We start from the raw sequence: 15,736 nt of genomic DNA, 5'->3' as shown, positions 1-15,736 counted from the left end.
CATGCACGCGCGGTTTGTTCCTCCTCATTATATGATGTGATTTGATTTTAGGATTGTTCATTTGTATGGTGACACTTTACTTAGATTTGGATTTTAGACAATTATAGGTGATAACCTAAGAAAAATTCCCACTGGACATTAACTTAACCAAGTGGTTAAGTAGATGTGAGGGTTCATTTCCATAAGGCAAAGAGAAAAACACAATTAAATGGTGATGATGATGACAAGAACAAGGTGCGGAATCTTAAAAGGAAACAAGAACAAGAATGATAAAACCGAATAGACATAAGCATGAATAAGAATGGATTAATGGAAGAGATGATGAAAGAATAACTTAGGAATGGTGAAGCTAGGAGGAATCATGCCACTTGATAAGGTGGAATCACCAAGATGAGTGAAAGGAGGCCTCCACTTGAGAGCTTCATATCTCACAAGATAAGACCAATTTAGGAGGAGACTCACTCACTCACAACTCACACAAAAATTGTGTAGAATTTCTTTACTATATTTTCAACTTGTTTTTACAAAGGGGGAGACCTCCTATTCATAGATTTAGGAGCCTTGGAAAAGAAGAAAATAGGGTAGAATGGGAAAGGAAGAAGTTATGCGGTTTTAGGTTTTTACTTTGTTCAAAACCGCACCATCCTACACATTCTAGAAACTAGGGTTTCCTTTCTACCCTAAAGGACTTCTTATGGGCCATTCTTATGTCTTGAACTCCTAATTATGCTATATAAACCTACTCTTTCTTATTTTACTATTTGGACCCCTCATGTGAGCCCAACTTATTTACAACATTTTTCTAAATATTAAAAAGACTAGCAAAAAGAACTTTAAGTGCTCTGGTCCTTGTCCAATCCTCCCTCCGGTGAGGTCTCTACTTTGAGATGACTTTTCTTTGTGTGCTTTAACATCCTTGGTTATCTCCTTTTGGGCTTGGTTTGCATCATTATAGGAAGGAACTCTTGTTGAAGCTCCAACGGCTTCAATAAGTACCTAAGAGTGTTGATGAGTACTTTAAAGATCTTGAAACTACTTTGACTAAAATTGACATGCTTGAAAATGAGAAGTCAAAGATAACTAGATTTGTAAGTGGGATAAGAAGAGAAATCCAAGATATGGTAGAATTATATGAGTATTCCTCTTTGGAAAAATTGGTTCACCTAGCCATCAAGGATGAATCACTTTTTAAAGAACACCCATTTCAAAACTAGTCATAATGATGACTTCTACAAATCATCATGGAAAGACAAAAGTCAAACTTCTTCAAAAGTTTTTTCTTCCAAATTTGGAAAAAGATTCCACTTACAATCCTATATTTTATAAACCCTCAACTTCTACACCTAAGTCACCCACCAAAATCTCAAGAAAAAAATGTTTTAAATGTCTAGGTTTTGGGCATATTGCATCTAATTGTCCCTCTAAGAGAAACATGATGGTTAGGGGGGGTTGTCATGAGTGATCATAACTCTCAAAGGTCTAGGTCCCCTACCTCTTTTAGAAGCCAAAGCGAGGAAGAAAATGAAATACCATGTGAGGGAGATTTGTTAGCAGTGAGGCGCATGCTTGGCCAAGTCCAAAAGCCTTTTGATGAAAGTCAAAGGGACAACACTTTTCACACAAGGTGACTCATGGGGGTAGTTATACTAATGTGGCAAGCACAAAAGTGGTGGACAAACTTGGGTTACCCACCATCTCTCATGCCAACCCTACAAGCTCCAATGGCTAAGTGAATAAGGAGAAATAATAGTAAATAAACAAGTCGTCATAGCCTTTTCAATTGGTAAATATCAAGATGAGCACCAAATTGGCTTCATGCCAGGGGCTTCTTTACCAAATAGACCAGCATATAGGACCAATCCAACTGAAACCAAGGAAATTCAACAACAAGTAGAGAAATTAATAGCTAAGGGTTGGGTCCAAGATAGCATGATTCCTTGTGCTATGCCTGTGATTCTTGTCCCTAAAAAGGATGGGAGTTGGAGGATGTGTACAGATTTTCGTGCCATTAACAATATCACCATTATCTATAGGCATCCCATCCCTAGACTAGATGACTTGTTGGATGAGTTACATGGGTCTCAAATCTTCACCAAAATTGATCTTAAGAGTGATTATAACCAAATTCGAATTAAACCAGGAGATGAATGGAAAACCACTTTTAAGACCAAGTTTGAGTTGTATGAGTGGTTAGTCATGACCTTTGGATTAACCAATGCACCAAGCACCTTCATGCGGCTTATGCACCATGTTTTAAGACCTTTCATTGGACAGTTTGTTGTGATTTATTTTGATGATATCGTTATCTATAACTTGTCTTTAGAATACCATAAGGAGCATGTTAGGCAAGTCTTAGAAACTCTTAGGAAGGAAAACTTGTATGCTAATCCAGAAAAATGTGTGTTTGCAATAGATCACATAGACTTCCTAGGGTTTGTTGTAAGTTCAAAGGGGGTGCATGTGGATGAAGAAAAGGTGGCAGCAATTAGACATTGGCCTACACCCACCAATGTTAGTGAGGAACGAAGCTTTCATGGACTTCTAGTTTTTATAGAAGGTTTGTGAAAGACTTTAGTACCATTGTCGCATCTCGCAATGCCATAGTAAAGAAGGATGTGGTGTTTAAATGGGCCAAGATTAAGCCACAACTTTTGAAACTTTGAAAGATAAATTGACCAAGGCACCCATTTTAGCACTTCCCAACTTTATTAAGACATTTGAAATTGAATGTGATGCCTTCAACGTAGGCATTGGGACCCTACACCCTCCTCCTTCAAAAGGGTCACCCCATAGCTTACTTTAGTGAGAAACTCAAGGGGAGTCATCTCAATTACTCAACCTATGATAAAGAACTTTATGCTTTTGTGAGAGCCTTGCAAAATTGGCAACACTATATTTTTCCAAAGGAATTTATGATACATAGTGATCATGAATCCCTTAAATATTTGAAAGGCCAAAGCAAGCTCAACAAGAAACATGCCAAATGGGTAGAGTTCATTGAGCAATTTCCTTATGTGATCAAACATAAGCAAGGTAAAACTAATATGGTTGCGGATGCTCTTTCAAGAAGGCACACCTTGCTCAATGTTTTGGATTCTAAATACTTGGGCTTCGATAACATAATGGAAATCTATAAAGATGACCTTGATTTTTCTCACATATATCAAGAGTGCTCAAAGGGAAGACACAAAGACTTTTTCATACATGATGGCTTTTTCTTTAAAGGGAAAAGACTTTGTGTCCCTCAAGGGTCTTTGAGGCAATCTCTTTTTAGAGAGACACATGAGGGTGGTCTTATGGGACATTTTGGGGTAGCTAAAACCTTATATACATTGCATGATCATTTCTTTTGGCCCCACATACACAAATTCGTACATAACTTCTTTGATAAATGCATAGCATGTAAGAAGGCTAAGTCTAAGGTGCAACCCCATGGCTTATATACCCCTTTTCCCATCCCGGACATGTCTTGCGTAGACATCTCTATGGATTTTATTTTAGGACTTCCCAAGACATCTAAGAGTATGGATTCTATCTTTGTGGTTGTGTATTGGTTTTCTAAAATGGCTCATTTTATTCCATGCCACAAAGTAGATGAGGCTTGTTATATTGTAAATCTCTTCTTCAAGGAAGTTGTTAGATTGCATGGGCTTCCTAGAAGTATAGTATCTGACAAAGATTCTAAGTTCTTGAGTCACTTTTGGAAGACATTGTTGGAAAAAATCGACACTAAACTATTTTTTTCTACTACTTGTCATCCCCAAACTGATGGTCAAACAGAAGTGGTTAATAGGACTTTGGGTCAAATGTTGAGGTGCCTTATTTCTAGGAACACAAGGGTGTGGGAAAACTTACTCCCTCATTTTGAGTTTGCCTATAATCGAGTAGTCAATTTTAGTACTTCTCACACCCCTTTTGAGGTTGTGTATGGGTTTAATCCCCTCACACCTTTTAACCTACTTCTTATTCCTATACTTGATGAGGTGTTGTGCAAGGATGGTCAAAAGGCTTCTTTTATTAAGAACTTGCACCATCACATCAAGCTTCAAATTGAAAGGAAGGTAGGCAAGTATGCTAAACACACCAATAAAGGGGTGCAAAGCATTGATCTTTGAACCCAGGGATTGGGTTTGACTGAGGAAGGTTTGCATCCCTACTAAAAGGAAATCCAAACTCCTACCACGTGGTGATGGTCCTTTTCAAGTGATTAAAAGGATCAATGATAATGCTTATAAGTTAGATTAACCTGACACCTATTTAGGAAGTCATTCTTTTAATGTCAGTTATCTAACTCCTTTCTCTGCAGGTGTTGCAAATTTGTGAACGAATTCTCTCCCACCCGGAAAGCATGATGAGGACTTGAGAGATAGTGCACCTACTAACCAAGCCCAGCCTTCCAGAAGGATGACTAGGAGCATGACCCAGGATTCAGGGCTATGTCAGGACCCACCACTAGCCGGTGCTTCAGAACCCATTATTCCTTAGAGACAAGGAGTAGAGCCCAAGCCATGGGAGCTGAGCATCAACTAGTTTCTTTATTTTTAATTTCAGTAGAGTAGAGTCCATTTAGCATAATAAAGGGTGTGTTTATCATTTTAGCTTGTGCCTAGTCCATTAGGGTTAGAATGTAGCCCTACCTTCTAGAAGTTATGCCTAAGGGATGGTTTTAGACCATAGTCAACACCCTAGGCAACCCCTCTCCCCTTCCTTTTCTACCCCTCACTCTTCTTGCCCTCCAAGTCACTCCTTCCTATATAAAGGGTGTCTTCCTCCATGTATTGACATATGTTGAATTTGAATAGTAAAGAAACTCTGCACATTTTGTGTCAAACTTGTGTCCTCTTAACATTAGGTCTTATCTTGAGTGAGTTGAGAGCTCTCACGTGGCGGCCCTCTACACTCATCTTGGAGAAACCACACTCCAAGTGGCGTGTCCAACTTTCTTCCATCCCCATAAGCATTCTTTCCTTCATCTCTTCTTCATTTTTCCATTACTTATTTTCCTCCATTCTCCATTCGTTCTTTATCATCTGAATATGTTTTCCATGCTCTTTCAATTTCGCACCATACATCATCATTACCATATAGTGTGTTTTTCCTTTTTTTCCTTTGGAAGTGAACCTTCACATTTATTTAACCACTTGGTTAAGTTCGTGTCTAGTGGGAATCTTCCCTAGGTCTCACCATCTAATTGTTAAAATCTCAATCCTAAAGTAAAGTGTCACCTCTAAAATGGAACTATCCAAAATAAACTCACATCAAGTGTAGAAGAATACTTTAAATATTTAGAAGTAACTTTGACAAAAACTAATGTGCATGAAAATGATGAGTCAAAGATTGCTTGTTTTGTGAGTGGATTAAGAAGAGAAATTCAAAATGTTGTAGAACTTTATGAGTATACATCTTTAGAAAAAATTGGTTCACTTAGCCATCAAGGTTTAATCACAACTTTTAAAGAAAACATCTTTCAAAATACTCATAATGATGGCTTCTATAACTCTTCTTGGAAGGGTAAAAATCAAATTTCGAAACAATATAATCCTTCCAACTCCTCTAAAGAATCCACCCCGCAAAATGAAAATCTTTCTCCTTCTATGACAAAATCACCAACCAAAACCTCAAGCACAAAATGTTTTAAATGCTTAGGTTTTGGGCACATAGCTGCCAAATGTCCATAAAAAAGAACCATGATGGTTAGAGGGGGATAGTCATAACTGACCACAATGATCAATCTTCTCGGTCTAACTCCCCTTCCCCTTCAAAATGAATGAGATACCTTGTGAAGGTGACTTATTGGTGATAAGGTGAATGCTAGGAACAATTCCAAAACCTTTGGATGACACCCGAAGAGAAAACATTTTCCACATCCATTGCCTTATCAATAACAAGTTATGTTCCATGATAATAGATAGGGGTAGCTGGGCTAATATGACAAGTACAAGACTAGTGGAAAAGCTTGGACTACCCACTATCTCTTATACAAAGCCTACAGTGGCTTAGTGCCGAAGGTAAAATTATGGTTAATAAACAAGTCCTCATAACTTTTACTGTAGGAAAGTATCAAGATGAGGTTTTATGTGATGTTGTGCCAATGGAAGCAACACATATTCTTTTGGGAAGGCCTTGGCAATATGATAGACAAGTTCTACATGATGGCCTGACCAACAAAATGTCTTTTAACTTCCAAGGACACAAGGTTATCTTAAAACCACTCTCTCCCAAAGAAGTTCATGAGGACCAAATAAAAATGAAAAACAAAAGAGAAAATGAAAAAGATAAAGAAAGAAAAGATAAATCGGGTCACAATATCTCACCTTACACTGCAAAGACAATCACGTTGACCCGTGTTGGCATGCAAACTGCACCTCCAAGGTGTTCTTCTTCCTTGTCTTTTTCATTGCCTAATAAATCTAAATACTTGACATCTTGGACAAAGAAGTTTTGGGATGAAATTCAAACACCTCCTAAAGGTTCTCACCTTCTAAAAGGATTCTCATCAAAAAGTCCTTTCTTCCCAAAATATTTTTTCCAAAAATGGCTTGTATCTAGAACTTACCCATATGAACTCCCAAAGCTTATTGAACATAAGTTTACTTCACATACAACACCTTGCAATATCTTATATGTGAACAAACTGATTATGTTATTGGCAGAAGTTCTACATTCGAGGTCGAATTCTCTCTAACTTGGGGGGCATGATACAATCCAAGTAGCTAAGCAGATGACCAAGGACTCAAGAGACAATTCACACTGTGAGCAGTCATCTCAACAATCAATTCAAGACCCAACCAAAGACTAGACGAACCTCACTAGAAGAAGAACTGGGCATAGACCAGAACACCAAATGTTCTTTCTTCTGGTCTTCTTAAAAGACAAAAACATGTTTGTATATAAATTGGGCTCACTTTGGGGGTCCAAATAGCAAAATAGGCTATAGTAGGTTCACATCGCATACAAGGGAGTGTACTTAGCGAAATGGGTTTGTTCCAAGCCCAATTTTCATGACACATGCACCTAGAATTAGGGTTTTTAACCTAACTTCTAGAAGTTATGCCTAAGGGACGGTTTTGACCATGGCCAACACCATAGGCAACCCCTCTCCCCTTCCTTTTCTACCCCTCACTCATCTTGTCCTCCAAGTCACTCCTTCCTATATAAAGAGTGTTTTCCTCCATGTATTGACACATTGAAATTTTAAGTAAACAAACTTTGCTTGAGTAAATTTGTGAGTCTGAGTACTCTGAAATTATCGAGGTCTTATCTTGGGTGGGTAATATCTCAAGTGGCGACTCTGGCGTCACTCATCCTGGAGTCCCTCTGCTCCAAGTGGCGTGATTTCCCTTTTACTCCATAAGCGCTCTCTTCATCTCTTCCTCCTTTTACTTTCTTTTAACGCCACTCATTCCCTTCCTTTATCTATATTCTCATTTGTCTTTTAATTGTTGGTTCTCTTCATCTTATTGTCTTAATTTTCTGCCCCTCTTTGCTTCATCCACCCTATATAATTGTGTTTTTTCTCTTTGCCTTTCTTAAGTGAACCTTCACACTTAACCACTTGGTTAAGTTCGTGTCTAGTGGGGATCTTCTTAGGGTTCTCACCTTAAATTTCTAAATCCAAAAATCATAACAAAGTGAAACCTTTAAAATATGCAATCTAAAATCAACTCACATCATGTCTATTCTCCAATATTTCTTCGACATAGATTTAGATTATGATAATCGCATACGTCATGTATTTTGGACAAATACAAGAAGTCGTGCAACATGGGATATTTTTGGAGATGTTTTGTGCTTTAATACGATATATTTGACGAATAAGTATGATATGCCATTTGCACCATTTTTTGATATTAATCATCACGGGAAGTCCATTTTGTTGGGATGTGGACTCCTTTCTTCTGAAGACACGATGCATTCGTCTGGCCATTTCAAAGTTGGCTTTGTTGTATGTCACATAGACCTCTGGTGTGAGTTGATTTTATGGTTGATCATTTTTATGGTGACACTTTACTTAGATTTGGATTTTAGACAATTAGAGGTGATAACCTAAGGAAAATTTCCACTGGACATTAACTTAACCAAGTGGTTGAGTAGATGTGAAGGTTCATTTCCATAAGGCAAAGAGAAAAAGACATGAATAAGGTGAGGATGAATGCAAGCCGAAAATTAAAGAGATGATACAAAACCAAAACAATTAAAGGAGAAGGAAAATACAAACATGAAATGGAATGGATAATGGAAGAGATGATGAAAGAAGAACTTAGGGATGGTGGAGCAATGGTGTATCACGTCACTTGATGGGGTGGAACCACCAAGATAAGTGGGATGAGGACGCCACTTGAGAGCATCATGACCCACAAGATAAGACCAATTTGGAGGAAACTCACTCACTCACTACTCACAAAAATTGTGCATAAATTCTTTACTATAATTTCAACTTGTATTACAAAGAGGGAGGCCTCCTATTTATATTAAAAGGAGCGTTGGAAAACAAGGAATTAGGGTAGAAAGGGAAAAGAGCAAATATGGTGCGACTAGGGTATTGACCTTGGTCAATGCCACACCATTCTACCTATTCTAGAAGGTAAGGTTTCCTTTCTACTCTAATGGACTTCTCATAGGCCCATTCTTATGTCTTCACCTCCTATTTATGCTATATAGACCTACTTTATGGAAATCACAAAAAGAGAAACCAACTGATGCTCAACACCCAGAGTTTGTGCTCTACTCCTAGTAATCCTCTGACGTATGGTGGGTGTTGAGGTCATGGGTTGGGCTTGTTCATCATCATGGGTAGGCGCCCTCTCTCCTTGGTCCTCATCAACCTCCCCAAGACATTGTCACATATAAATGTAAGGGAATGAAAAATATAGTTAAAGTTGTCTTTCTCGATGCACGACACAGGTGGTACTTAATGCATGTACCGATCAGGTCATCGGGTGTGATGACGTGGATAGTAAGTGACTATGTGGGGCGTGCATAGTGGGACACGTGGACAAGAGAAAGATGAATGGTCCACAAGTGAGCATAGTCGCCGTTTGTGGAGGTGGCGTTCTACAGTGTACATAGTCGGTTGTCGCCAGGTTTTCGTGTCATCGCCGTGTTAGATAATGAAAGATCAGGTGGTCTGGAATCGCCACAAGAAACACATCGCCGAGTTTCCCAATAAACTTAGTTGAAGCCGTTGGAGGTTCAGGCGAGTAAGTTCAAACGTGTAAGTTCAGTAAAGATGATTGTTACGTCAGCATGAAGCGTGAAGGTTAAGTGAGTTGGAGGAAACAACTTGCTCATCGATGACGGGATTCCCAGAGTGGACATTCGTCGATGGCGAGGTTTCCTCAGCTAGAACATGCATGGCGTGGCAGAGAGGAAGGTGGCACTTGTGACAAGCGATATCACAGAGACGGTGTACTTTGTTGCATTCGATACTCATCTTGTCGGGTGGTGTTCCAGAGCGTGTTACGTGCTAGGTTACACCTTGAATAGGAGACTTGGCCGCGCAACTGGATGCTACATAGAAATGACGCTCAAGTTACCCCAGCCCAGATGATGACACGTGTAGGGTTGGATGCTACATATAAATGACGCTCCAGTTACCCTAGCCCAGATGATGATACGTGCAGGGTTGGATGCGAGCCACGCGTCCAAAGCATAACTGTCTGGAGAGAGAAAAAACCTAGGTATAAAAGGTAAACGTAACAGAATTTGCAGAGGTACGTTCATTACGGCTCATAATTTTTTGGTTGAGAGCACTTGAGTATGGTTCTACAACACTTAGTTTTCTCTCAGTTTTTGGGTGTTCCTGTTACTGACTTGAGCGTCGGAGCGCCACCGGCCGCAGAGGCGCCATACTGTGTTTTCAGGTTCTCAGAGAGACAATCTGTAGCGTGGACTTGAAGCGCACGTGGTGTTCAAGCTGGTGAGGAAAGACCGTGACGAGACATCGTTCTTGCGCTTAGACAACCGGTAGGATCATCTGGCGCCCACCGTGAGGCCGTGTAAAAGGTGATTCCCAACCACAGTTCGAGTTTGTTGAAGTTTTGGTGATTTCTGTTCGACTACTTGCTGTCGCAGTTGGTTTTCTAGAGTTTCACCGTTTGTTTGGAGTTTCTTTGAGTTATTGAGTTTGCTGAGAAAGGATGAGGGCAACGCGATCCAGTTCAGTCGCACCGTCAACTGAAGAGGACGCTGTATCTATGGCGCAGGTGATGGAAATGATGAGGACGTTGCAGGAGAACGTGGCTGCATCACGTTTTGAATAGGAGAGAATGCACGAGGCACTAGTGGCCTCACAGGCTAGAAATGAAGAGCTTATCAGAGTCAACGAAGAGCTACGTAAAGCTCTTCAGGGACGGGAGGAGCGTGCGACTGGGGACAGATCTGCACCCCCGTCCCCACCGCGTAATTTTCCCATGCCGTTTTCTCAGGAGATCATGGACACGGTGGTCCCTGCAAATGCGGTAGCGGTGAAAGCATCTTTTAACGGGGTGGAAGATCCTGAGGCTCATCTCACGGCGTTTCACACGCAGATGATGCTCTCAGGGGGTTCAGACGCAGTCTACTACAAGGTGTTCATGAGCACTCTCAGTGGAACAGCGCTGGAGTGGTTCGTCAGTCTACCTACCGGCCACATTACCACCTTCCAGCAGTTCTCCAAGATGTTCGTTGAGTAGTACATAGTAAACAAGGCACCGCCGTTGGTGTCTTATGATCTGTTCGATGTGAGGCAGTATCAAGGGGAGTCTCTGAAAGATTTTTTGAACAGATTCGGAGCTCAGATTGTTCGCTTACCAGGTAAGGAAGAAGATATGTTTGTGCATGCCTTCAAAAAGGGCGTGTTGCCTGGACCGTTTAGTGAATCGCTGATCAGGAGCCACCCCGCAACGTTCGCTGAAATCCAGCGACGTGTCGTGGCTCACATCGCCGCTAAGAGCAAAGTTTTCGAGAAGAGAGGAAATGTGGCTCCAGCTAAGCCACGCACTCAGACGAGGATTCAGCCGCAGAGGGTGATGGAGGCGGCGGCAGGGAAGAAGGATCAAAGGATGCATCATCCTTATGATCCAAAGAAGAGCAAGGGGAAGGGGCCAGGGCGGCCTAGAGAGTCTAATCGCCCGCCGAGGTATGAGTTTTTGATGGGATTGGCTGACCTGATCGCCATTCCCAACATTGTTGCCAGGCTCAAAGTACCTGAGAAGACAACGGATAAGTTGTTGGGGCCAAAACCGGACGCGTGGTGTGAGTTCCACAAGAGTTTTGGCCATTCCATCAATTCGTGCTTGGCTTTGGGATACCAACTCGTCGAGTTGGTCAAGTGTGGGTTCTTGAAAGACTATTTGCTGGAGAAGCAAATGGGGCAATCGTCAGGTTCACAACCGGCGAGCAGTGAGGGACAGCAGCATGAAGGACCCATTCACGGTGAGATCCACACTATAACTGGTGGATTCTCGGGTGGTGGGTGTACTGCATCACAGCAGAAGAAATATACAAGGTCCGTGATGACAGTGGAGGCTTTTGAGGATCGCTCGCCCGACATGGACATCACGTTCACCAAAGAAGATCTTAGGGATGTTGGGCCTCATGACAATGATCCTATTGTAATCTCGCTTGTTACGGCGGGGAGGATGGTTCATCGGGTGTTGGTCGATCAAGGAAGCTCGACAGATGTGATGTTTTGGCCGACTTTCGAAAAGTTACAGTTATCCCCTGACCAGCTGAGGCCATATGGGGGCTGCTTATACGGTTTTGTTGGTGATCAAGTGGACGTCAGGGGGTACATTGAGTTAAGAACGACGTTCAGAGATGGGGTGGCCTCGTGCACAGAGAAGATCAGGTACCTTGTTGTGAACGCTCCTTCGGCATATAATATCCTGTTGGGAAGGCCAACACTCAACAGGATAGGAGTTGTGCCTTCAACGAGGCACATGAAGGTCAAGTTACCTTCAATGGAGGGGGTGGTTATCACCATCCGCTCTGATCAAAAGGAGACAAGCGATCAGGGACGAGACGCAAAAACTCCTCGCGGCAGGTCATATCAGGGAAATTCAATATCCGGAATGGCTCGCCAATGTCGTTCTGGTCAAGAAGAGCAATGGGAAATGGCGGATGTGCGTTGATTTTACAGATTTAAATAAAGCCTGTCCAAAGGATTCTTATCCTTTGCCAAGTATAGATGCCCTGGTGGACAGTGCGTCAGGGTGTAATTGCTCAGTTTCTTGGACGCCTTCTCGGGATATAACCAGATTAAGATGCATCCAATGGATGAGGAAAAGACTGCTTTCATGATGGAAAGGTCGTGCTATTGCTACAAGGTGATTCCCTTTGGGCTGAAGAATGCGGGAGCTACGTACCAGAGGCTAATGGATAAGGTGCTTGCCCCTATGCTTGGGAGGAATGTGCAACCATATGTTGACGATATGGTCGTGACATCTCTGGAAAAGAGCAGGCACGTTACTGATCTGGAAGAGTTGTTCGTTACAATAGCCAAGTACAAGCTGAAATTGAATCCCGAGAAGTGCATTTTCGGCGTGGAGGCAGGGAAGTTTTTGGGATTTCTCTTGACTGAGAGGGGAATCGAGGCAAATCCTGACAAGTGTGCTGCCATTTTGGCGATGAGGAGTCCTGCCACTGTAAAGGAGGTGCAACAGCTCACAGGCCGGATGGCCGCCCTGTCTCAATTCGTATCTGCTAGTGGCGAGAAAGGCCACACGTACTTCCAATGTCTGAAGAGGAATAATAGGTTTGTATGGACGAGGGAGTGCGAAGAAACTTTTGTGAAGCTCAAAGAGTATTTGGCGAGCCCGCCGGTTCTGTGTAAACCTCAAATGGGAACTCCCCTCAGGTTGTATTTTGCCATAACTGAGAAGGCGATAAGTGCGGTACTCGTCCAGGATCAAGATCAAGTCCAGAAACCTATTTATTTTGTTAGTAAGGTGTTGCAGGGCCCAGAAGTGAGATATCAAGCCTTAGAGAAAGCAGCGTTGGCGGTTGTGTTTTCGACGAGGAGGTTGCGTCGTTACTTCCAAAGCTTTACGGTGTTAGTAATGACTGATTTACCCATCCAGAAGGTTTTGAAGAAACCAGATGTAGCTGGGAGGATGGTAAAATGGGCGGTGGAGTTGTCAGAATTCGATATTAAGTATGAGCCCGAGGATCGATCAAGGGGCAAATCTTCGCTGACTTTTTGGTCGAGCTCTCTTCTGAAACAGCACAGAGTGAGGGGGATGATTTTCGTTGGGTGCTCTCAGTGGATGGGTCGTCTAACCAGCAGGGCAGCGGAGCTGGAGTTATTTTGGAGGGGCCCAACGGTGTGTTGATAGAACAATCTCTGAGGTTTGCCTTCAAAGCTAGCAATAATCAAGCGGAGTATGAGGCTTTGATCGCCGAAATTTTGTTGGCAAAGGAAATGGGAGCAAAGGTGCTAGTGGCCAAGAGTGATTCGTTGTTGGTCACTGGGCAGGTAACTGGCGAGTTTCAGGCCAAAGATCCGCAGATGGCGGCTTACTTGGAGTATGTGCAAGAGTTAAAGAGGTCTTTTGTTTTGTTTGAAGTGGTACACGTGCCAAGGGAGCAAAATGCCCGAGCTGACTTGCTAGCCAAGCTCCCCAGTTCGGGCAAGGGGGGCAGGCAGAGGACCATCATACAAGAAACTTTGAAGACACCTCGAGCATTTGTGGCAGATCACCAGGTCCTTCAAATTTGCAAGTCGATGGAAAGGATGGCGAGGAGCCAAAGATCCTTGACTCAGGAGACTTTGAGGACGCTAAGAGTTAGAGCACATCCAGTGGGAGAGGTAAAGATGATGCAAGTTTGTCCTATCCATGAGCCAGATACATGGATAACGCCATATCAGTGCTACATGGCGGATGGCGTGCTCCCAATGGACCCGACAGAAGCTAGGAAGATAAAGAAGAATTCCAGCAGGTTCACCCTCATCGATGGCGAGTTGTACAGGTTTGGGTTTACACATCCTCTTTTAGTATGTGTACATGGAGAGAAGTGCATGAGAATTATGGCTGAGCTCCACGAGAGGATTTGCGGGAGCCACATCGGGGGTCGAGCTTTGGCAACAAGAACTCTCCGTGCAGGTTATTATTGGCCCACAATGAGGGAAGATTGCAAGAAATATGCCCAGTATTGCAAGCAATGCCAGCAGCACGCCGATTGGCACAAGGCGCCTCCAAAAGAGCTAAAGTCAATTTACAGCCCCTGGCCGTTCCATACGTGGGGAATTGATATTCTGGGACCCTTTCCATTGGCGATCAGGCAAATGAAGTACTTGGTTATGGCGATCGAGTACTTCACGAAGTGGATTGAAGCAGAACCAGTAGCCCATATCAACGCGCACAAGATTCAAAGTTTCGTGTGGAAGAATATTGTGTGTCGGTTTGGTGTGCCTAAGAATTTGGTATCAGATAATGGGACTCAATTTGCAAGTCACCTGTTGAAGAAGCTGTGTGGGGATGTTGGAATACAGCAGGTGTTCGCTTCTGTGGAGCACCTACAAACGAATGGGCAAGTGGAGTCAGCCAATCGGGTTTTGTTGAGAGGCTTGAAGAGGAGGTTGGAGAAGGCCAAGGAGTCTTGGGCTGAAGAAGTTGATGGCAAATTCATGAAGTTCTTCTTAGAATCATGTGAAAGATGGTGCGGAAGCCATGGATGTGTATGAGCAAGATCCTCCTAAAAGCTATGGTGATCTTGAAGGTGCATGGTGTGTATGGAAGTTGGGAGGTTCGACCAGCCCAATGAGAGGCTATGTGGGGATGTTGGAATACAGCAGGTGTTCGCTTCTGTGGAGCACCCACAAACGAATGGGCAAGTGGAGTCAGCCAATCGGGTTTTGTTGAGAGGCTTGAAGAGGAGGTTGGAGAAGGCCAAGGGGTCTTGGGCTGAAGAAGTTGATGGCAAATTCATGAAGTTCTTCTTAGAATCATGTGAAAGATGGTGCGGAAGCCATGGATGTGTATGAGCAAGATCCTCCTAAGAGCTATGGTGATCTTGAAGGTGCATGGTGTGTATGGAAGTTGGGAGGTTCGGCCAGCCCAATGAGAGGTGAAGGATGTGAAGATTAGAGCCTAGAAACTAGGTAGAAGCAAAGCTTGGCACAAAGTTGGCAGCATAACTTTACTATCAATAATCTTGGAAAATACATGAGATGGCCTTCCCTTTTATAGGCTATGATCCTGCCTGTTGACTAGGACGCAAGAACCTTGCCTCGTCAAATCTGGATCGACTTCTGCGCCGTGTTAGCTTCGGTCCTTCGCCTTGATTCACCTCAAGAACCTGCAAAAGACAGAACGGCGCCGCTGCGGCCGATCACACTCCGACGCCCAAGTCAGCGACTGAACCACCAAATACTAAGAGAAAACTTAAGAACTCTCAGGAACCTTGCAAAATTCTCTCTCAGCGTACTCAAGTTCTCGCAAGCGCAAAGAAGTAATCTAAACGTGCGTACCTCAGAAGTTCGTTAGAATCTCTTATATACCTGTGCACTTTCTCTCTCCTGACAGTTACACATCTGGACACGTGGCTCGCATCCAGCTGTACACGTGTCACCATCTGGAGCATCCTTGACTTGGGCGCCACTTCTTACTCTTCAGGCTTTTGGCTAAGTTACTTATGCATGAAACAACTCAGTGCATAGCTGCCTTGGAGCGTGATCTCTTCTGCGTGGCGAGTACGGGTGCCTTCATACACACCTTCCCTGTGGTCTCGCCGGCCGCCTTCATGATCTACTTCT

At 42.9% G+C, this 15,736-nt stretch overlaps 1 protein-coding gene across 1 annotated transcript; it reads left to right on the top strand.

The window, feature by feature from the left end:
• Positions 1 to 10,268: 10,268 nt before the first annotated feature.
• Positions 10,269 to 12,113, top strand: LOC137829059 (uncharacterized). Its single transcript, XM_068635855.1, has 2 exons — positions 10,269 to 10,660; positions 10,766 to 12,113. The coding sequence occupies exons 1-2, from the start codon at positions 10,269 to 10,271 to the stop codon at positions 12,111 to 12,113; spliced, it is 1,740 nt and encodes a 579-aa protein (XP_068491956.1).
• Positions 12,114 to 15,736: the final 3,623 nt, after the last annotated feature.

This window comes from Phaseolus vulgaris, chromosome 7 (genome assembly GCF_000499845.2).
Source record: "Phaseolus vulgaris cultivar G19833 chromosome 7, P. vulgaris v2.0, whole genome shotgun sequence".
Taxonomy (NCBI): domain Eukaryota; kingdom Viridiplantae; phylum Streptophyta; class Magnoliopsida; order Fabales; family Fabaceae; genus Phaseolus; species Phaseolus vulgaris.
Note: the sequence above shows the minus strand (reverse complement) of the source record. Positions and strands in the feature narration are given on the sequence as shown.